This window comes from Aythya fuligula, chromosome 2 (assembly GCF_009819795.1).
Source record: "Aythya fuligula isolate bAytFul2 chromosome 2, bAytFul2.pri, whole genome shotgun sequence".
NCBI lineage: Eukaryota > Metazoa > Chordata > Aves > Anseriformes > Anatidae > Aythya > Aythya fuligula.
In genome coordinates this window covers 79608038-79631625 of record NC_045560.1, presented here as the reverse complement: position 1 = coordinate 79631625, position 23588 = coordinate 79608038, and the positions used below count along the sequence as shown (strand labels likewise).

At 39.6% G+C, this 23588-nt stretch overlaps 1 protein-coding gene across 2 annotated transcripts in view; it reads left to right on the top strand.

Moving 5' to 3' along the window:
• The window catches only part of PIGN (phosphatidylinositol glycan anchor biosynthesis class N), a 107494-nt gene that overhangs the window by 20060 nt on the left and 63846 nt on the right, over positions 1 to 23588 (top strand). For both annotated transcript variants that reach the window (XM_032183041.1, XM_032183042.1), the window contains exons 5-12: positions 1797 to 1903; positions 7919 to 8043; positions 9607 to 9737; positions 14046 to 14162; positions 17949 to 17989; positions 19605 to 19664; positions 20754 to 20846; positions 22766 to 22821. In XM_032183041.1, the coding sequence (XP_032038932.1) occupies positions 1797 to 1903; positions 7919 to 8043; positions 9607 to 9737; positions 14046 to 14162; positions 17949 to 17989; positions 19605 to 19664; positions 20754 to 20846; positions 22766 to 22821 (730 nt within the window). The remainder of the gene's footprint in view (positions 1 to 1796; positions 1904 to 7918; positions 8044 to 9606; positions 9738 to 14045; positions 14163 to 17948; positions 17990 to 19604; positions 19665 to 20753; positions 20847 to 22765; positions 22822 to 23588) is intronic.

Below are 23588 nucleotides of genomic sequence, written 5' to 3'. Positions count from 1 at the left end.
TCTATTCCTAACCTTAGTATTTGAATCTTGATACTAAGGGCTGAGACAACATGCCAGGCAGAAGTCTGCCATAGGAACAGCTGGTATCTGGTGTGCAGGTTTTTGGCATCTCCACATTATTTCCATTAGTGTAATGGCACCACTAAACACAGTAGAGCTCTGCTTCGTAAGGATGTTTTCATCCTTGGCTACCATCTACTTCTCTATCACGTCTTTGCATCCTCCTTGCCTTGTCCCCACATTTCAAAGAAGTATCAGGCATACTGTTGCCTATCACCTCTCAAAATACAGAAATATAAAATATTATTTAATAATATTGTATAGTTGGTTGTTTTCTTTTTTCTTAAAATCATTTTGAAGATCTTTCCAGCACTCCAAAGCTTTCCTTATATGGCCTCATTTAGCCGCTACATGTTTTTTTTTTTCCTCTGGTGGAAATTAGAATGGGTAACCAGTAGCATTCCTTTACCCAGTCTGCAAACTACATGCTTTTCATCTAGCTTCTTTGGTGTTGTACCTCACAAAAACAGGTCTCGTCCGATGTTCTGTAATGCTGCAGAACAAACAGTACAGCACTCTACCCTCTTTGAACATCAGTCATCCTTACAGTGATCACCAGGGCTTATTTCTTCTTTTGAGCTCCTTTATCCACCAATTTGAACTCCTTAATTCACTTTTAAGTGCCCTGGAGTATTTTGTTCTTTTCTTTCAGACTGAGGAGTGCAGTGAGTGTTCTGGGTTATAAGTAGTAGAAACATCTCCCGAGGGACAGCAGGGGGAACTGCACCAGATCTGTGCCAGCTTTCATCTTTCTGGCCTGAAATACCTGCATCACTTGCATAGGTTTGGATGTAATCTTGGTTAAACATGTCCCTTATATGGGGATGTTAGTCCATTGACAAGCCCAGAAGCTTACAAAATGGCATTATATAATTCTGACATTCAGAAAATCAGCTACATGCTGACTGGCAATCAACTGATAGAAGAATGTCTCCCCTTTGGGATTTTATGTAGTCAATGTAGAAATAGCATTCCCAAGCTGTTAACAGCTCAGCCACAGACTGAATAGCTCATTAAACTGCACCTAATTTCAGATATTTCCAGGACTTCAGAAGTTTACTTTCTTCTAGGTCTTCATTATCTTTCCCCCCCTCTTTTTCTGCTTTACTTTGTGGACAGTGAATGCAAGATGAAATCATCTTGTTCAGATGCTGTGTGTTTGCATCAGTGGACCTCATATACTCCGTGCTGTTGCCTGCCTTGTATGTAATATACGATTGTGTCCTGAATAAAAGGCATACATGATATCCTGTTGTCTTGTATGATTCACTTTAACAATCAAAAGCCCTGTACAATTTACTAAACAAATAACAAAAGAAAAACAACAACAACTTGTGTGCTCATATAAGGCTCTAGATGTCTAGTTTCCTGTTAGACATTTTAATGAAGTTACTTGTTTCAAAACTAAGTTTTTTTAACTTGCTTTAACTGGAAGTTGTTCAATTTCTATCTGCTTTTTCTCACATGAGTGTATTGAGTAACGTTGTTCCTCCCCCCCTTCCCCCAGCCCCCCCCAAAGATGCTGATAAGCTAATGAGATAAATATGGTATCTAGGCTTAAAAATGTAAATGGTGGAATAATTTAAGGAGAGATCCTTCTTTGAATTCTCTCAGGATTGTCATTCTTGATGGATTTGTGTTCGTATGCATTAATATTCATGTATTTTTTTACTAAGGAAGAAGGATGAAAACTTTCCTTTCTGTTGTCTCCTATTCCATTTATATTGTTTTTGCAGGTGCTACTGGAGATCATGTTTATACATTTTGTTACACAGCAGAAAGTGAAGACTTTGGAGCACAAGATGCATCCAAGCTTGACACTTGGGTTTTTGACCATGTTAAGGTGAGCAAAGAATCTTCTCATGCTACCAGTGTATAAAACATAGGTAATGTTTATTTTACTATAGATCTGGAAAATAAGAAATTTTTGAAAGAGATATCATTTGAGGCAGTAAGTATTAAAAAAAAAAAAAAGGGCTTGAATTGATTATCATGAGTCATGTAATAGATTAGAGGAAGTGTGTCATCCAATACTAATTAAAATGCTAATAAACATACCCTTTTAACAAATATTCTTTGCTTTCCTTAGACTTAAATTTGCATGTTACCTGAAACCTATCTTTTTAGAGTATTACAGACTGTTTAAAATTTTGTGTGATTAGCTAAGAATTTCCTAACAAATATCTGCATATTGGGAAAAATGTCTTTACTGAAAGGGTCAAGGGTCTTGCAGCATTGGAATGGGCTGCCCAGGGAAGTGGCTGAGTCACCATCCCTGGAGGTCTCCAGGAAACATTTAGAGGTAGAACTTAGTAGCATGGTTTAGTGGTGGACTTGTCAATACTCCGAAAAAGGTTGGACTTAAATGATCTTAGAGGTGTTTTCCTACTTGAATTAAGTAGGGAGAAACAGATCTTCATTATGGAAAAAAAAACGGACAATATTATTCGCTTAATTTCTGTCAGGACTCGATCTGCTCCTACTATAGTGTTGCTTTTTCTGATGCACGTAGATGACTCCTGATTATCTGCTGAGGCTAATGCTATGCTGTGACTGCCAGAGGAGCCATGGTTAGTTTTGTTAAAAAGGCAATTTAGGCCCTGAAGCAGGATTACTCATTCACATGGTGCTCTGCTCAGCTAGACAGTCTTCTGTGATATTACCATTGTTTGTATTAATATCCAATGCACACAGTGCTTAATTTGTGAATTCCTGTGTTCATGTTGTATGCTGTGCTACTTCAGTTGTCCTGAATTAAGAAATGCTGTTAGTGAGTGTTGGTGCCTAAGTGTGTACGTCAGTGGAGTGATTAGGTGGGGTTTGGCTTTCTGTGTCTCATAACAATGTTAAATGCAGTTCAAGTCTTAATAAACTTCTTCCACATGATCTTTGGGCTGGATGCATTAACGTTAGCTGCAGTGTAAATCAAATCAAACCTAAATAAGGACAAATAAACCAATATATAAACCAAATCAGCATCCGTGGTAGGAAGCCAAGGGTGGGCCTGCTTTAAACGATAATGTAGGGTTGAAAAGTTTATTACAAGTCACCAGTGTTCAAAGGAAGTGATTTTCTGTGTTTGCAAGCGGAAAGAAGGTTTTTGATTTGTTTTTTAACCATTGCCCTCTCTGAACTTGCACACGTGCCAGGTTGTTTGTTGTAATATGCATGAATAATACAAATCAAATTAGGCTGTCAGTTACCCTTGGACACTTGCCTTAAAGTTACACCCTGCTGTCACTTAGAGTTGCACAGGTGTATGAGGGTGGTGCTACCTTTCTCTTGTGTTAAAACACACAATGACATTTCTTATTTCAAGCCATAATGATATGCTTAATATATGTCATTGCTGATGACTTTTTCCTTGGAACCAGCACCCACTGTTGTTGTAAAGGCTTATTTTGCCTATCTAAATTTCATGCTGTGAATGGGTAGGACTTGATTGACTAGCGTAAAACACTCATTCCATTAATCATCTCTTCAGTTACACATCAGCGATTGCTTCAGAAGCATGAAACTTAAGGCTGCCTGAAACAGGTCGCTCTTCTGCTATAGCTCCAGCATCCGTCTCAGCCACGCTGTTGTGAATATATGGGTAACAATGATAATGTGCTGAAATCTGAAATCTACTTTTTCTACAACATGTATTTGAGATAAAATGAAAGGGAGGAAAATACTTAACCACACATCATTTGACTTTGTCTTGCATTTATGGTCCCTGAATTTGTGTCTCCTGCTCTAGAAAGCAAAAGACGAAGGTGTACCCCCTCTTTGCTGTGTAGTTAGCAGGTCCCAAACATCACAAGGCCTTTTTTGGTTTTCTCTGCCTCCCAGAAAGATGGGGATAAAATGGAGAATGGCCGACTAGTGTTTGGGCTGTTAGCTCTGTCTCTGTGGAATTGCTTATTCTCCTCAAAAGTGCAATATAGCAGAAACTAAGTTAGTCGGGAGGTATGTAAACTCTGGCTAGTAGTTGTGTATGCATTGGAAGCAGATTGCTTAAGTCGTGAGTGGGGAAAAAAAATGATTCTTTATAGTTCCTACAGTGACTATTTATGGTATAAGGACATCCCAGCCCTTTTTGAGGACAGAGAAGACTGATTATAGACTAGATGATGTGAGTGGTTATCTGCAGCTGGGCTAAAGCTTGGTGGAATGTCAATGTGTGATGGTAGTTTGTGGGTGCTACTGCCACCCACCTAGGCCACTTAGGTATGGGGTTATTGAACTTTTCCTTTCCAGAAACCTTAAAAAAATAGGGGACCAACTGGAATGTGGCAGGATGTGACCCAACAATTTTCAGTTAATGACCTATTGCTGGATCGTACTTTGACTTTGTGCTGAAGAAAAAAAGAAAAAAAAAAAGTAGAGAACAAATGCTGCAACAGTAATAAATAAGTATTTCAAAATGCATTTCTGATTTTTAAAAATGTTGAGGAAAAACACTTTTAGAAGATTGAACCTAATTGTATTTAGTGGAATATTTTAATCATTTTGCAAGTATTCATACAGTCTCTTGGAGATGAGTCTCAGCAGTGGTCTGACCACAATTTATTATGACCACAGAGTCAAAAATACTTCTAAAATATTAAGTTGATGTCTTCTGATTTAAATGGACATGTAGATGCAGATAGCAAGCTTCTTTCCCTTTTCATTTTGCCCATCATATTTCTTCCTTTGGCCCCTTTCTGCCAGAAACAGGCCACCCAAGCCTTCAGACTGTTCCTTGTATGTTGACTGGAGGTTGGAGTCCAGAACTGGATCATGTTAAACTTTGAAGTTTTGCAAACCATGTTCCATGACCTGATGTGGATTTTAATAGAAACAGCTTTGTTTTAATTAGCAGTACCATGGTTGAATGATTTATTTAAATGTATAGCGCTGCTGTGCATAAGCATGCTCTACTGATATAAACCTGACATACGTATTTTTATCCTGCCTTTTTTAGTTTGCATCTAAAAATTGGCATAACCGTTTAAACTCTCGCATGAGCACACATCAGTGTGCACAACTTTAATCAGCCAATTTAATTAAGTTGTCCTGGATTTGTGTGTGAAGAAGCTTTGTGGCAGGAGAAAGTTTGTTTAGTCTCTTTCTTCTTGTGCATCCATGCAGTCAGCAGCAGTTTATCAGCTCTACGAAAGGATTGTGCTTCCAAGGAAGGCTCCGTTTTGGGGGAAACAAGGTGTCCTCAACAATTTGGTAGATATTAGTGAAGTCTATATTTTGTTCAGACATCAGTAAAGCAGGTATTTGCTAGACCTTCTAGGTACACTTTTATTTGCTTTTCCCAATACAAGGAGGGCTGTGATACCAACATTTCTTATGATACTAAGATTTACAGATGTTAAAACCCACCTTCATGTTTAAATGTTACATTTTAAGCATTATAAACAACTTGTCAGTTTATTGTGAAAGTTTTTCATTGGAAATCCATTACTGATCTTCCTAAATTGTTCAATTGTAGCCAGGATTTACCAGAAAAACAGAAAGTTGGTTGGATTCTGGGAATGGAGTTATCTATTCCCTGTAAAGCTTGTCATTAGTATAACTCAGAATCACAGGAAAATCAAGTTGGAGGAGAGCTCTAGTGGTATTTAGTCTAGCTCCCTGCATGTAGGAATGCCAGTGACAGCAGGTTGCTCAGGCCTTCCCAGGCCAGCATTGAGCATCTTGGAGGGCAGAAATGTTCCAGCCTCTTTTGGTACCTGTTCAAAGATCTGGCTGCACTCACAGTTTCCAAAGTGATAAAAAATAAGCAGTAAGTCCCAATCTTACTGGAATTTCCCGTGTTTCAAATTGTCCTTTGCCCTATTGTTGAATGTTTCTGAGAAGTCTGGCTCCATAACCTCTTCAGCTTCCTAGTAACGAGTTGTAGGCCAAGCTTCTCTCAGCCTCATTGTTTATTCCCACCCCAAAAACTTCTTGAGGACACTTGGCTTAAATATACAAAGGAGATAATATCACTCAATAGAGCAAATAAAAGCTAAATAAAAAAAAATAGAGACAAATACGTAGTTAACATACAGTGGTGGCTTGGCAACTAGTGCCCACAGGTTTCAGGTTGTGTGAAAGGGTACCAAAACCAGGAGGTGTTTAGAAGGCTATGAGCATGGTGTTGGGCACATGGTACAGCAACCACTTGAGCAAGGTTATTTGTTTTTGCCCCAACTGTTTTGTGTTTTTTCTTCCCCCTCCTGTTTATCAGCTTGTCAAGTTTAGCAGCCGAAGATAATTCCTTGCAGTGAATTTTCTGTTTGCAGCATGTGATTTTAAAAATGTTCCATGGGATAAAGTTTGCATTTGCTCTTTGAGGAGATGCTGGCTCAAGTTACACTCTCCTTCCCTTTGCCTTATTCTCAATTAGCCTGAGGTTAGGCAAGCTGTTTTGGCTGCTGCTGCTTAGGGTTAAGAGGTGGCTGATGCTGGGGGAGTGGGGCATTTTCAGAGCATCACAGGAACTTCTCTAATATAAAGCCTTGCTTTCCTCTAAAAATATTCTTTTGCTTTGTTAAGCCTAGATGTAAAGTACCTTTCTTCTAATATTCATCTATGTTTTAAGATATAATTCCAGTAATTTCCTGTTTCTGTTCTGATATTTAATTAAAAATAAAACAGAACTATACAGTATCCTCTAAATTATTGGTGTGTGTTCTGGGAGGCTGCTTCAGTTTGTGGTCAAATTTGTGTAGGTGGACAGACCCATTTGGGAAATGGACACATCTATAAAAATAATTATACTGCTTTCAAAACAATGCAACCAGATATTTTTTTTTCTCTTGTACCTTCATTTAAAACATGTCTGGGCTTGGGTAAGACTATTTTTTTGTTTGGAGAGGAGCTGATGTTTGGATATCAGTCTGTGGCTAGGCTATATTCAGGGGGAAAAAGGGTGGAATTGAGTACTGTCATGGTATCCTGACACAGCTTACCATGGTGCTCTTGCTGCCAGCTTGGTTTTCTTCTTGGTGCAATGATTTTAGTTTACCCAAGGTGTGAGCTTTAGTTTTAGCAGCTCCACCACCATCACAGGTATGTGGTAGGTTGCTTTTCCCTTTGGCGACAGAAATTTTTTTTGTCTACCAGCATTTGCCCTAGGCTCCTGTGTGAAATTCAGAGACACTTTTCTCTGTTCCTGTTACTGAAAGGTCCCCTGGATGCTCTTTGAACTGAAACCTTACCCAACCTTGTTTCCTTGGGCTGTTCTGTTTCTAGGGGGATCATGCTGAAATAGCTGTCTGCCTGCATTTTGCATTGCTGTAGTGTGGCTGGTCTAAATCTCGATAGCCATGTCAAGACTCATACAGTCTCAGGGGGAAAATCCCCCCCTGGCATCTGCCTCGGGAATGCTTAAGTAGGACATGTGCAAGGCAGATGTATGTTCTGTAGCGCTTGTATTTGCAAAGCGTGTCTTGTTTTGTTCTGTTTTAATTTGGTTCCTGCAAATGAGTTGTAGCTTGGTATCTCAGTCCTGCAGGATCTGCTTCCAAAGCAGCAGCAGTATTGAGAACTTCACTTCCAGCTTAAAAATCAGTAGAAATAGGAAGCTGTAAGCGGAGCTCAGGAGTGGTGCGTAGTTGCGTACATGTAGGAGGCAAAGAAGGGTTGATAGAGTCATTGGTATGCCTCCCTAATGGGAACTAGAAAAAAATAAAATAAAATTAAGGGTTGCCTGTCCTAAATAAGCTGAAACCTTGGACTGACTACATTGATGGTAGTAAGTAAATTGGGAAGCAGTTTTTTCTTCATAACTACTGGTATTTTGATGCAAAACCAGCTGCATTTTAGTTTTAATAGGCTTCCTGTCATTGTTGTCCATTCTTCTCAGATTAATATCTTAATGGCTTATTCCATACAGAGCTTCTTTAATTCTACAAGAAGTAATCAAACATTGTTCTCTGCGCTAAATGAAGAAAAAGTGGTCCTGTTCATGCATTTGCTAGGCATAGACACGAATGGACATGCTCATCGGCCAAACTCAAGGTAATTGGAGAGGTTAAATATATCTTTCTTTTTAATGTTGAGTGCATACAGTAACTCTTTTTCTTGACCTTGCTCTTTATCAAGCCCCAAACAAGACTTGCAGTCCTGGGGGTTCCTACAATAGCCCATGTATGTCACCATGATTACTTATGCTCTGAATTTTGAGAGGTTTCTTGTTTTAAGGTCTTCTCTATAGAAGTTTTTATTATTATTATTGTTTTTTTTTTTTTTGCTATATATATACGTTATGCATGTTTCTAATTCTCTACTCAAATCTGTTTTTTTTTGTTGTTGTTGTTGGTTTTTTTTTCAGCAGGTCCTCTAATTCAGTTTATAAATGATCTAGAGGATCTGTAGGGACCTGCATTTTCACATGTAAAATGTAAACAGTTTTTTTTTGGATTCTGCATGGCTGAAAGTTTGTAAGACTGGTTCTGCAGAAAAAAGTAAGATCAAAAATATTGATGCTGCAATTTGTCAGCCATCCTTTAGCTTTCCTAGGATGCTTGAATGAAGAGTTTAGATTATTAACAGTATTCATCGTCAATTCACCTTGAAGTAGGGTATTTGAGAGATTTGCTTTTGTTCAGTCAGATGTTTTGTATATAGGATTTTATATTTTTTCTTTTCTCCTGATCCTTGCATACTTTCAAAATCCTTGTTCTGATTTTCTGCGTCATTCCAAAGCTTATGTTTGTCGTATGTCTCACTTCCTTTTCTATTTTGGTGTTTTCAAATTGACTTTAGCAACAGCAACAAATAGAAAATTGGTTGGCCAACATTTAATCTTTGTCACTGTCTCTAAAAAATGCATGATTTTTTTGGTTTAGCCTCTGACTCAAACTCTGGGATCTGTGCTGATATATGAATAGTCTCAAAGCAGTTCCTGCATTGTGAGGTCTTAGTTACTAGTGTAAAATAACTTCTGAAACTTCTAATTTAAGTGTTTGAATTTTCCAGAATTCTTTATTATGATTCTTAATTGTTAGAATCACAGAGTGGTTTGGGTTGGAAGGGACCTTAAAGCTCACCCAGTTCCAAGCCCATGGGCAGGGACACCTCCCACCAGCCCAGCCTGCCCAAAGCCCCATCCAGCTTGGCCTTGAGCACCTCCAGGGATGGGGCACCCACAGCTCCTCTGGGCAGCCTGTGCCAGGGCCTCACCACCCTCGGAGTGAATAATTTCTTCCTTATATCGAAACTAAACCTACTCTTTTCTGGTTTAGCCCCCCCCCCCCCCCCCTTGTCCTGTCACTACACTCCCTGGTAAATTTGCTTCATTACTGTGGGTAATAAGCTGTCCACCATCAAGGACTGGTTAGATTTGCAATACAAATAAAAAGCCATTGAGACTGTAGTTCAAGGGACTTTCAAACTGCAGTGTGGCAGTTCAGTATCTCACATTACACTTAGCAGAGGGGGAGTTTTACATCTAGAATGTCTTTTGTTACCTTGAGGTTCTGTGAGGAATAAAGTTGGGCATAATTACTGTGGATAACTTGCTTTATACCAAATGCAAAAGCTACCTTGAATCTAATAACTTTTTTTTTTTTTTTCCTCCAGGGAGTACAAGGAGAATATTAGAAAAGTTGATGAGGGTGTGAAAGAAATTGCTTCAATGCTTGAAAGCTTCTATGGAAATGATGGAAAAACTGCATTTATCTTAACTTCTGACCATGGAATGACAGATTGGGGTGAGCATTTTTAAATGTTGGCAGTCAGCTGAGTTAATGAGTGGGAGTGGGGTGTGGGATATACATCTGGAGTGGGATTAGAGCGCTGTCCTGTTAGAAGCTTTGGAGCTTCTGCTTTGATCTGATAAATATTGCTTGTGTATGAACCCCAGGTGAATTAGGAAATGGTTAATGGGGGCTGCAGGGGCCCTCATCAGTCCTGTGACAGCTGGGTTGCAGATCTGAACAGAACAGACGAAAAAAAAAAAAAGGAAAGGTGGGGAGCCTGACTGGGAGCTGGTGACCAAGTTTTCTGGGGTGGCCTGTCTTCCCACTTGTGCTGTTAGGTACAGCAGGAAGGATGGGACTGCTGCGTGATCTTCTTGAAGAGGCTGGTGCTGGAGAGTAGGAGGAGCAGCTGTGAGGACAGGAGAGCGAGGCAGGTGGCCAGCCAGGCTGGTACTCACAGGGGGCACTTGTGGAGGGCACAACCATAGCTGCTGAAGGACTGGGGGCAATTCTGGTGTAACAAGACTTAAGGCAGATGAGGAGGGTTTCCTGTGGTCCTTTAGACGATTCTTTTTCCTTTTTGTCTTTTTTTTTTTTTCCTCCAATAATTTTAAGAACATTCCTGTCCTTGCATGCTCCCAACTGAAGTGATAGATCTGTCTTAATACACTGTGTGTGCTCATAGCTATTAATTGTGACACTTCTGAGTCAAGGTGTGGTCATGCCAAAATTCAGCATCTTACTGTGTGTGAAATCCTGCACTTTTCTAACGGATGCTACGCAAGCTTTCTGTTATCAGAGACAACAAAAGTGTTCATATCTATTCGAAATCAGCCGAATTGCCATCTGCTCATTTGCAAAATGGTCTGCTTGGAATATTATTTATTGCTGAGCTGGCTGCCACTTAAAATAAAATTTAAGTTTGATTTTTTTGTTGTTTAAAGTAATGATTTTTAATATATGTGTATGCAGGTGTCTGTATATATAGAGATATTGTATGATATATATGATCAAAGGGACCTCAGGAGATCCAACCACCTACTTAAAGCAGGCTCAGTTTTGGGATCAGATGAGGCTGCTTGGGCTTTATGCATCAGGGCCTTGAAATCCTCGAAGGCTGGAGCCTGCACAGCCCCTTTGAGCAGCCTTTTCCATTCCTTGGCTGCCCTTATGGAAGGAAGGAATACACATCCATTACCTGCAGTCTGACCACTCTCTGTTTCAACTCATGCCTATTTTCTCTCATCCTTCTGCCACATAGCACAGCGTAGACCTGGTTCCATCTTCCTGCACTTACCAGCACTGCAGTACAAGCAGGCCAAGTACAAGTTCATGTCCCACCACACACACACACACACCTCAAAAAAAAATAAATAAATCTTGTCCAGGTTAAACAAATCCCAGTACCTCAGCCTCTCCTTGCAAGGCATATGCTCTTCTGACCAGTTTGGTGGCCTCTCGCTGAACATGTTCTAGAGGAGGGCCATGAAGATGATCAGAGGTCTGAAGCACCTCTCCTATGAAGAAAGGGCTGAAAGAGCTGGGGCTGTGCAACCTAAAGAAGAGAAGGCTGTGGGGTGACCTTATTGCAGCTTTTCAGTACTTCCTAGAGGGTTTTCAGTACTTATTAGAGGGGACTCGAAGTTGGAGAGCAACTCTTTGCTCTGTCAGATAATAACAGGACAAGGGGGAATGGTTTTAAACTATAGGAGGGGAGATTTAGATGGGATGTTAGGAGGAACTTCTTCACTGAGGGGGTAGTGAGGCCCTGGCACAGGCTGCCCAGAGAAGCTGTGGGTGCCCCATCCCTGGAGGTGCTCAAGGCCAGGCTGGATGGGGCTGTGGGCAGCCTGGTGAGGTGGGAGGTGTCCCTGCACATGGCAGGGGACTAAAACCAGGTGGTCCTTAAGGTCCTTTCCAACCCAAACCACTCTGTGATTCGTTCCAGTTGGTTGATGTCTTTCCTGTTCTGGAGGGTCCAAAATTGGATGCAATGCCCAGAGGCTGCCTCAGAAGCCCGTAATGGGGGAGAATAATCCCTTGCTTGGATCTGTTCCCTGGTAACCCAGCCCAGGGTGCTGTCGGCCTTCCTTGCTGCAAGAGCATGCTGCTGGCTCATCAGCAGCTTGCTGTCTGCAGAGTGTCCTGTGTACTCTTCAGCAGGTGTGTGAATATAAAATGAATGCCATATTAAGGTATTCAGAGGCCTGTCTTTCATCTGCATCAGCCTGGATTAGTTTTCCAGTTAGTACATGTTTTTGATTCAATAGCTGAAAACAGGTCAGCTTTGCTGTTAGTTTGGAAGAGCAGGTAGTCTTGTTAATAAAATGTATTTATATATATATATTCTGAGGTGTTCTCATTATGTACGGGAACCTTTGAAGGGGGAATGAAAGGTGACAGGAGTAAGACTTCAGGCTTTGAGAACTAAAGGTCTGCCACAGTCCTCTGTCATTCCCTCCTGTCAGAAGTGAAAGCTTGATCTTCAGCCAGGCGTGTCAGTGACTTTAGAGCTGACTTGAGTGAATACAAGAGCAAACCTAAAGAAGAGGCAGGGGCCCATCGTCAGCCTTCTGAAGGCTACTGCAGTGGGTTTTCATTCAGGCTTGTGGTATCCACAAGTGCTACAGTCTTTCAGTGACTATTTGCAGAACGGGGTGGGCACCAGATTTATTTAAATAATTAAGACGTTTGGGAGGATTTCCAGCTGTTGTTAGCAAAGGCTGATAATAATCACTTGCTTTCTTAGTCTGACTCCGTGATTTTGCTTTAAGCTGACCTCAGAGGGGATTCCTGACTGCTAACACAGGCAGTCCCACACCGACCCTCATCACAGCCTCTTGTTCCTGCTGCCCTCCTGGCAAACATACCACTGTGCTGGACAGCACAGAAACCTAAACCAGCAGCACAATCTCCTTCCCTTACCCCTTTTAAAAAAAAAAAAGTCTGTTTTGGGGGTGCTGGCAGGTGGTACAGGGAGTTGACGCAGCTGAAATAATTCATTAGTTCGGATTCGACTGAAACATGGTCCTGAAAACAGGAAGGGTGAGTATGGCTGCCTTGCTCAGCTACATCTGTCTTGCAGTGTTAATGGAGGCACACTCACTAAAATGCTGATGGAGCTGGTGGCTCAGATAAAATGAAAGCTCACCAAAACCCGTACTTCCCTCCTGTGATACAAGGAAATAGCTGATGCATGGAGGAAGTGTGACCTCCATCTGTTCTTTTCCCAAACTCTGTGAGGAGGAATACTTGCTGCTGTTGAGCCCAGAGAATGCCTTCCAAGGGATTTCTGTACGTCTGAAATCTTATTTGCAGACCAGTGTGGCTGTTTAAAGAAAGCAGAGCTGGCTTTTCAGTTCTGCCGTAGCAATTGCACAGGCAACCTCAGTGCTATTCCCAAATTTATATCAAATTGTTTTTTACTTTAAAAAAAAAAATCGTCTCTTGAAGCAATGCATTTTTCTCTGTCCTCTTGAATGATTAAAATATACATACAGAGGGGGTGTGTGTCCACACACACACACAAATAAAACATATAGTCTTGTAGCATGTGCCGTGCCCAGCATAGTTTGTATAACCATCTCATTACCTTTGAGACTGGTTTATGTCACTGCTGTGGCACCTCACCTGCTGAATCCAATGGCCAAAGTTTCTTTCAAGCTTGTGTGGTTTCTGCTTCAGTGCAGCTGTGTTGAGATGTTGTAGTTTGTTTTCTCCTTTGGGTAACTGGTATGTTAATCTTTAGGAAATTAAATTTCTCAGGGAAGGACGTGCTGTTTCATCAGTTCTTGAAGTGTGCTACCAGGCTTTAAAACCTTAAAAATGAACTCACATCACTGGGAAAGGATGGCAGATGCTATGTATCTTGTCCCTTGTTTTTGAAACTGAAGTTTAATCCTTATTTGAGTACCACAGAGATCAGTTCTGTGTGATTTCTAGGCACATAGCTAACTAACTGCTCTAATCAACCAGCTCTGGTTTCCATGGAGCACTCAGGGACAGGCACATGCAACAGGATTTGAACACTTGTGAACAGGTGACTTTCTGTACCTTAAGACTTTTGAACACTTTGGCTTTAGTTTCTGTATTAACAGTTTTGTGTTTTTTGTTGGTTTTTTTTTTTTTTTTTCATATACAGCATTTTATTTGTATAGGCTTGACCTGAATGATACCAGTTTCCCAATTTAATTCAACCTTGAGTTTTGATCCTGTAACAATCTTAGCATAAATTCAATAATAAAAACTGTGTGTGTGAACATTTATTTATTACACTGTGCATGTTGAAGCTTAGGTTGTTTTTGGTTTGGTGTATTTTAGGTTCCCATGGAGCCGGCCATCCCTCAGAGACTTTAACACCCCTGATTGTTTGGGGTGCTGGAGTGAATTATCCACAGAAAGTCACATCCCAGTTCTTTGAAGACAATTTTTTGAAAGGTATGTAAAATACGAAACTTAAGTGTGAGGTTTTAGTGGAAAGGGCAGTGTTCAGCAGTTACATCTGTTAAGCTTCACTGACTTCTCTTCCATTACAGTAAATGTGACTTGCTTTGTGAGAGAAAGTGTAGAAAGAAAAGGTGACAGACGTACATGTGGAGGATATAGCAAAACTGGATAGATAATATCAGAGTCATTTCTTCCCGAGTCATGGAACTGAGGACTTTCTCTTTGCGTACAGAAGACTATTAACACTCTTAAAATTTAGTTACGGAGGAGACTTGCTTCTTCAGAAGACTCCTAAAGGTTAAAAGTTATTTGTACAGAAACATAAATTGACAGGTCCGAAGACCTCTTTCTAGCTCCACAGTAGAGTCCTGGGAACTTGCCTGGAGCATCGTATCTCACATTCATCCCTGTGGCTTTTGAGGAAATACAAACAGTTTTTCTCAATGAATAACTGTGACTATTTTACTGTTAATTTACCCATTTGTAACTTATCTAAGGAAAGTAAACACTGCTATTTAAAATAATAATAATAAATATTTCAAAACTGTAAATACTTGTTTATTGAAATTTCCTTGGGATTTGAAAATCAGATGTGGTTAACTGCATAAGCTCTTCCTTTTTCATGTGTTTGACTTCTGTAGCCTGCTCTGTTTCTTAAGATGCCTTGAATTTCTCATGGTGTTGCTTGGGATCAAATGACTTTATATTTTATTGGATTGTTTGTCAAGCTGCATTAGAGAAGAGAAAATGGACAAAAATGACTTCAAACATGGGGTTTTAACCCCACCTTGCTCTTGAGAAGGTATTTGGTAACAGATTAAACAGGACTTGTCCAGCGTAGGCCATGTACATGTTGTGCTCATTATTCCCTGCTATAAAATTACAGCATGTCAGATAAAATTGAAAATTAGTTGTAAAATAAACAATGGGAAAAAATGAAAACAACAGATTTTGGTGTCTGGTGGCTGATCTGCTAGACTTTTAAGGACACTTAGTGTCTTTGTTTATCCATAATAGATGATTTTTGCAGCTGGTGCAGTTTTGATTTTTAACAGCTTTAGTACCAGCATTTGATTTCAAGTAATGATGAAAATGGTGTGAGAGCACTTCAAAGAAGATGACTGTTGAGCTGACATCTAGGTACACAATAGAAAAAGGGGGTTGGCTGCTACCAGTTAGGATGTGTTTATTTCCTTAAAGGAGGAAATGTCTGCACCCTTCTCTGCCTGCTTCATGTTTTCCTTGTAGTGGTGTTTGTTTTTTGTTGTTGTTGGTGGTGTGTATATATATGTTTATATATATATATATATTATTTTTTTTAAAGCCCTTCATTCCAGGCTTGTTCTGCAGCTTTCCAGCTGAAAATCACAGTGCTGTTTGGCTTAGGCACTGGTTACAGGTTCTTAATTGTCAGGAATAATCTCTCTTTGAGTTCTAAGTGTCTTTGAATATATTGAGAGTTGTAATCTCTATTGGAGTAATAACTATCCTCTAAAAAGTGAATACGCTCTCTGTGGTAATATGTTACATTCTGGCAGTGTGTTACAGCTTCCAGTAGGCTTATGTAGTCTAAAAGAAAAGAAAAAATTGTTGAAATGGAACTTGACACTTTCTCAGGTCAGTACAGTTCAGCTACTCCATTAAGTTACAAACCCATACGTTTTCATAAAACTGAGATATGCAAGAAAAAAATGATTAAAATAATTTTTTTGAAGAGTTCTCTGAATTTGCCTTTCCTGTTCCATAGAAAAGAAGCTGAAAGCTTGAAACACAAAAACAGCAAGGGCAGCATCTAGGTCTGCCACGTCTCATTCCCAGGAGTGCAACCCAGGCTGGCCAGTCTGGGAGATGCCCTGTTCCTCGGGAACACTTGAATTCAGTGTCTTACGGTGCCTGGTCCAAGGCATGTGGCTCAAATTATTCTCTTCTTGAAAATATATAGACAAGGGAAGCAGAGATGTAAAAGTTTCTGGGTTTGCTAGAAGCTTCTCCAGCAGAGCTATGGTTTCTTCCTTCCCTAGACACGTTGTATGTGTATAGACTGTTTTTCTACATTTTTGATTGGGAAACGTCATTTAGAAGAGAAAAAAACATTGCTTTTATATAATAAAAATCTAGGTGAGAATCTGTCTCTAGAAATATAAACCCGCTTCCTGCTCTGGGAAGCAAAAGGAAACTAACTTGCTCATTTTGGTGCAAGTTTAATACAGGATTCCTGATAAATACTGATAATCCTGCCCTGTGTTGCTATGGGAACTCATTGCAACTATTTCTTACTGCTGTTAAGCTGCGTGGCTGCTGTTCAGGGTGCTCTGAGCACATAAATAACAGTGAACTTGCAGTCGGGTCCCCGAAGCTTGCAGTGATACGAGCTAATTGCTGGAAATAAGCGTGGCACAGGCAATACTCAAAGTAGGGATGTTTGGGTCTGGTGCTGACAGGGTGTATTGAAGGACACGAAAAGGATGCAGTCCGGGATTTGAATGCCTATTGTTGCTTGGGAAAATAACGAGGCTGGGCCAGAACTGGGAAATACGGTTTACCAGCACTCTTAACAAACCCTGTTTCTGCTGCCCTTAAACTTTGATTCATTTAAACCCAGAGGATGACTGTAGACAAGGTGCTGATGTTGGGAGGGGTGTAAGCGAGGCAGCTGCGATTCTGAGATGCTGGGCAGAGCCCTGCCGGCATCTGTGCTGCTTCTGTGGTGTCGTTTGGGCAAACAGCATTAGCAGGGCAGCAACTGCTCCACTTAGCTTTGCGTGTTCACTTGGGAAAGGTGGCTGTGTCCCTGTGGCTGACGTTAAGTTGGGTTCCCCAGCTGAGGAAAAGTGGCTCTGAATTCATTACTGCTGTAATCAAGGTCTGCTCTATGTACATAGGTGACAACATTTTAAGTACTCTGTCTGCAAGCCAGTTTCAGCCCCTACCATTTTTTCCTGTGTATCAGATTTATTTTTTTTTAAAGCTTGAGTTACCAAAATTGTGGGGTTTGTTGTTTGTTTGTTTTTCTTTCTCATATTATTGCTGTAGGTATTGGGTAAGCTAATTTAAACGCTAGGAAAAGGCATGAAAGAAAAGCCTTAACTTTGTTTTGAAATAGCTCTCTACCCCCAGTGAAAACAGCAAATTTCCTCTTCATTTCCTTAGAGGTTAATGGAGAGCAGGAAAATGCTGTTTTCAACCAGCTTTTTGTATGATGCACCATAGCTTCAGGGGTTTGTCTCCGTTGTAGTTGTAGTTGTTCTGATTACTAAATTGTTGAACTTTTCCCTTGAGCTTGCTTTTAGCTAGTATTGCATATGGCACACATGAAGTATGATTGTACCACTCTGTACCGGTACATTAGAAACCTTTGGATAACCTTAAAAAAAAAAAAAAAAAAAAAAGACACTTGAAGAGATTTAAACAGTCCTCCTAAACCTGAGTTTGATTCTTTTAGTTGGTACAGAAGGTAACACATCACTTTCTGTGCTGTGCTGAAAAAAAAAAAAAAAAAGGCTTGGACTTTGTTCAACTGATCTGGGTCACAATTGCAGGCAGCAATTTATCCTGGTGGATAAAAGGAAATGTGAACTGAAATGAATGCATTTTATTGTTTCTGCCTGTTGTGTTCCATCCATAACCTCTCCTAAGCTAGCATCCTAAAGCCAAATTAGAGTTTTCTTTAGTAACAACACTGTTCAGAAAATGCCAACAAGACATTAAATGTCATTTGAATTATCCCTTTCAAGTCTATTTAGACTATTTGTTCATGTGCTCTGTTATTTCTTGCAGAGTGGAAACTGGAGAACCTGAAGAGGCTGGATGTCAATCAGGTATCAAACATACCTAATTTCAGAACTTGTAAGCTTTCAAATGGAGTTTTGTGTGATTTAAACTAATTGAGGGAACTTGAATGAATTTTCTCCCCATTTTTAATTGCGATAATATGCCTTTTTAGAAGGAGTGCAGTACAATATGTCAGGTATTCCTTGCAAGCTCAGTGTCAGTTATCTGAATGTAACTTGAATAGCATCTGTTTTCAGAGTGGGATTTGGTTTTGCAAGCTTTTAGAAATAGCTTGTGATGTCTTCCTTCAGCTTTGTGCTTTTTAAAATATTTTGGATCTGAGCTATTGCCTCAGGAAGGTGCCTATGGATATTGCCTATGGAAGGTGCTCAGCTAAACACAAGAAAGCATAGTCTGATGGCCACGCTTCCCAAGCTAGCAAGCATCTGCATACTTTTGGCTACATTTAAGTTAACCAGCTTCATGTTTAGTGTTGTTTTTCAGAGCTATTTTGATGTCTGTATTTTTGTCACTTTTTTCAGAAGTTGCTATCACTTATGAATCAAAACCAATTCTTACTCTACCGTTGAGCTGTTTTTTTTTTTAACAAAGTTTGTAGTTATGGCCCAGCCATTTGGCTCTTTAGACAAATATGTAGCGTTGCACTGTAAAGGAAGAAGAAAAGGACAACTTAACCCTTGATACTAAAACAGCCAAGCTTTTATAAATCAAGGAGATAATGTACATCTGTGCACTGGCAACTTGATTCTTCCTTTATCCCATCCTGTGAAACCCAATGTACGAATAAGACTCCAAACATGATAAAACAATGGAAAGAAACTTTTACTGGAAGGTTAAAGTTGGAAAAGCTTTGGATAAGCTCCTTTCAGCAAAACCCTAGTATGAAATTAGAGCTGGATTTCTGCTTATATTATACTGCATACTCTCTGACTACAAACAAATAATGTTTTGGAGTCTGCATCTGCACAGTAAACATAAGGCTGCAGCAGTGCCTTTGATTTCAGCATAGTTTCTTCAGATTTATGGTGAAGAAAAAAAAAAAATTTTGGTGTATAGTTATATACTAAAGAAAAATATAAACCTAGTGAAAATCCACTGTTTCTCATCATAAGCAGAAGGTAATGGTAACTTGTTTTCTGAGAAGCCTCGATGTAGATATAGGGACCTTCTTGAGGGCTAAGGGCTGAGTGGGCACAAGAAAAAATATAGAGCCTCTGTGAAGGGGAGAAGTTGAGTAATCCTCACTTTGAAAACCTGGGAGGAGGAGCATTTTGAAAAGCAAAAATTTGGTGTATTGCTTAAAGCTGTAAATACGACATGAGTGCTTTCTGTGGTATAAGTTGTCATAAAGCAGTATGCTTCTGAGTGCAGTGAAGAAGGTACTGAATTCCCGTGAATAAATACCTTTTTTATTTTGCCTTTTAAACTAAATATATAGTCTTGAAACTTTATCAGTAGGGAGGCTCAATGTTTTGTGATGACTACAAGAAACAGTAAACAAAATATTATGAAGTAGTGATGTTATAACTTCACAGTCTCATACCATTTACTGTTACAAATGTAGATACGTTAAAATTAAACTGAATTTATTAGTTTTAGAAGCTGGAATTGTGTTAAAATGGGATGCTTCTGTTTGCACAGGCTGATATAGCGCCGCTGATGGCTTCCCTTATTGGTGTTCCTTTCCCCTTGAATTCTGTGGTAAGTAGTACAAATGTCTTACCATATTATGGGAATCCGCATGTCTTAAAGGAAGAGATTTTGGGGATGAGATAGAAGGGAAAAGATTACAGTTCTGGGAAATTGCTCGAGGGTATGAGACTGCTTATAGTTTTAATTTTATGTGCATACATTTTCACTTCGGAGCATGAACTTAATCTTCTTATATATTATATAGTACTTTAATTTGGAAAGGCAGTCAATCCTTTTATAACCTGCAACCCTACCCTGTTGAGCTATGTAAAAGGTTTCTGTTTGTTTGTGTGTTTTTTTTTAGGGAAGGTAAAAATGCAATATGGTTTGAATAACATTTGAGCTTGATCAAGAAAGCTGAGTCTGTAAACAAGATAGTTCTTGCAATCTAAGGTTTAATTATTTCTTGTTTAATTTGATGTGATGAGGTGTTTTTTTTCAGATGGTATCTTGTGCTTTTAATTTCGTAAACAGTGAGAGAACAGTCTTCACTGACATAGCTTTTTCTTTGAAATTGCTTCCTATGTTTTTGTGTAGCCCAAAGGTTGTCTAATAAATACCTAATTGACAATTAGCATTGCATCAGCATGCTCTCATGCTTCTCATTTTCCATTTGAAACATCAATATATAACACGTTTTCAAAATATTTCTTCTGCAAGCTCTGCCCCAGTCCCTGTGTCTTGCACTGATTGCTGGATGTGCAAACTAACCTGAGAAAAGTGTCCTAACACTCCCTTTCTCATCCTGAGTACTGGGCAAGTCAGGACCAAGCAAGGGTTTGAATGGAAAACTTCTAGATATTTTTTTAAAAATGGCATATGATGAGTGGTTGAAGCTTTATTACTATATAATACGTAGTTTAATTAACAGTTTGCATTACATGCCTTTGTGTTCCTGTGAGAGCTGGGATAATACAAGCAGTCTTTGCAGTGCTAATAAATGATGTGAGAGCATTGTTAGGTGTTAACAGTAGTTATTTAAGTAGTAATTTGAAGCAGTCTTACTGCTCATTTGGCCCACCATACAGTTAGAGAAATTCCTGTGTCTTCCCTTAAATTTTTAACATTTTATTTATATATTTATTTATTCTTCCCCAGGGAACCCTGCCTCTGGAATATCTGAACAACAGTGCTCATTTCAAAGCTGAGAGCATGTTTACCAATGCTGTTCAGGTTCTCGAGCAATTTAAGGTAATCAAACATGGTGAAAAAGAGAAATATTTCTTTCAATAATAATAATTATTATTCTGTGTGAAATAATTATACTGGGCCATGCAGTGCATATGGCACGCTGTAATATCAAGGACTAAAGTTGTATGCATATACTAGGTGATACTAGCTGTGAACTACATCTGAAGAGGTTTGAAAGACTTCAGTAAAACATCTCCCTAGTAAGGAAAATGAGCAACTTTTTCTTGATTTGGATCTTAATGCTGATGTTTATTGGTGTTAGTGTAAACCTGCAGCAGTTCGTAGGTAGGCCTGAAGCTGAGCACTGATTTCTGCTGTTGGTGAAGGAAAATTTCCTTTTCAGCAGCGGTTGGGAGACAAGGCTCTACAGCAGACCAATAAACAGATCAAAAAGTAACAGGCACATGTCCATTAAGGAAACAAAATTAGTGTGTTAATTAACCTTTAGATTATGCTTAATATCTGTTGTATGCTTTGTAAACATTTCTCTGCTTTCTATCTTGATTCGTCTCATATTGGATATTGTAAGAACATGTATGTGGTCCAAAAGTGTGTGTGTGTGTGTGGGGGGGTTATTTCACTAGATGCTGTTTAACTGTGGATTAAAATCCTAAAAAAAAACCACAAATCCTAAAAGTCTGTTTTGGCAAGACATAGAAATGCTTTGAAGGAAATTTATCATCTCCACAGATAGGAAGCAGAGGCATGTAGAACCGTCAAGAAAGCATGTGATGATGGCAGAGCAAGGCACTCACTTGAGATAATGATGTAACATGATGATTAGTGCCTTCAGCACCTTCTGTCCCTTGAATGGACAGGTTCCCAAATTATTAAAAGGTTTATGTGGTTATCAAATTGGCCATGTCAACAGCAGAGCTGCTTTCCAATCTCTGGTGGTGGAGAGCTGGCATGTAGCAGAGGGAGTTACTGGCTGTTGGGGTGTGAAGTTGAAGTATGCGGGTAGAGCCTCCACAGTTGGAAGACCTCTGCTCTAAGTATTGAACGTGGAAATTGGCTCTTTTGGGTTAAATTGTTGCCTCAGGGACTACTTAAGAAAAAAAGTAGTTCTAGTCCTCCTTGTCTTTATTTGTATTCTGTAATTTTGTAGTGCTAAGCTATTTTCTTGTTGGGTAGCTTCTTTCTAGAATTGTTTTGGAAGGTTTGTTGGTGATTTCTGTTTGCATTTCTTTGCTGAAGCAGAAGTGGCACACTGCCTTAGACATGCCAAGTGGGTTTTTACTTTTCCTGTGATGGACTGACCAGACCACAGTTTGTACTCCCTGGAGAGAGGACGTTGTGTTGGATGGATTGGATGAGACATGTGGGTTGCTACTTCAAGCTGTCAGATTCTGGAAGCAGTGTGCTAGAAAGTTCTTTCCTCTGCTTTATGCCAGCAGTCAAACTCAAGTCAAACTGGTGCAGGAGACCTTAAAGATGTTTTGAAGGGCCTTGGGCAAAGTGACTCTGGCATCAAAGCCTTCTATTTTTATCCAGGTGCAGGTTAATCGATCTAACAGTACTGCTTCAGCACTGTTGCAGCAGTGTTCCAGTTCCTGTCCAGCATAAATAATGCCACTTTCACAGGAGACTGTCACTAAAGTCTGTTAGGATAAAGGAAAGAAATGGCTAGAAATCCTGAAAACGGTAGAAGTCCTGTAAAAAAAAATCACTGCTGCAGAGAGGGGGCTGTATTTTACCTACATTGGAGCAGCTCTGGCTTCCCAAAAACACTGGTTCAGCGTTCAGAGGAGTTATACAGACAAATGTTTAAAACCCGGTTTCCTGGGCACTCTAATGGCAACTTGATTTAATTCCTTTTCTGTGGTCTTAGAACTTTTCTGTGACTTAGTTTAATGCCTGACATAATTTTTGTTCTTGTTGCAACTTGCATGTAATGGTGTAACTTTTTTCTTATGCAGGTTAAGATGAATCAGAAAAAGGCAACTACATTGTCATTTCTGTTCACACCGTTTAAGTAAGTGCCTGTAAAGACTTTCCTTGATTGTTTTAACACTTTGGTATTTCAGTGAAATCTAACGACAGAGAAATCTGGCCTCTTCCTTGTTAAATTATAGTGCTTATCTAACTATGAAACTTTGCATTAATGAAGACTTTATGCAATAAATTTCTATTTAAAAGTTCTGGTTAAAGTAGATCTAAAAAGAAATTGTCATTCCTTACACTTAGTCTTTGGTTAAGGGTTATTTACTTAACTTTTTTGACAATATAGCTAAATAGAGACTCCATGGTAAGTCTCCCTGATTTCTTTTTTTGCTATGTTCTTTTATCTTTCCTTGGGAGAAAAGAAGGTGCTGTAGGGTTAGGAAATACAAACGAGGAAGAGAACAGATTGTATGTATATCAAAGTTGGTCTAGGAATTGTTTCTTCTGCAATTTAAATTCTAATGAATAGCCAACAAACAAAACCCCTTGCAGCCAGAAATGAGGCTCAAAGTCTTTGTGTTGCCTAGTATTTGTTTCCAAGGCCATGAAGGAATTTTGAAAAAGATTTGTGTATCTGTGAGCTCTGTGTTCCCATGTACGCAGCCGCTACTGACCCACTCACCCTTCCGTCTTATCCAGCTAAAGCTGCTTTATCCTACTGCCCTCCCGCTGCCCCAGAAGGTTTGAGAAAGCTTTGCTATGGGGGCGCATGATCGGTTCTGCCTTTAGTGTGTGGAGAGCTCCAAAAATGCTTTGTCATTGAGCGCAGCTGTTTTCCTTTGGGAAATAAAACTGATG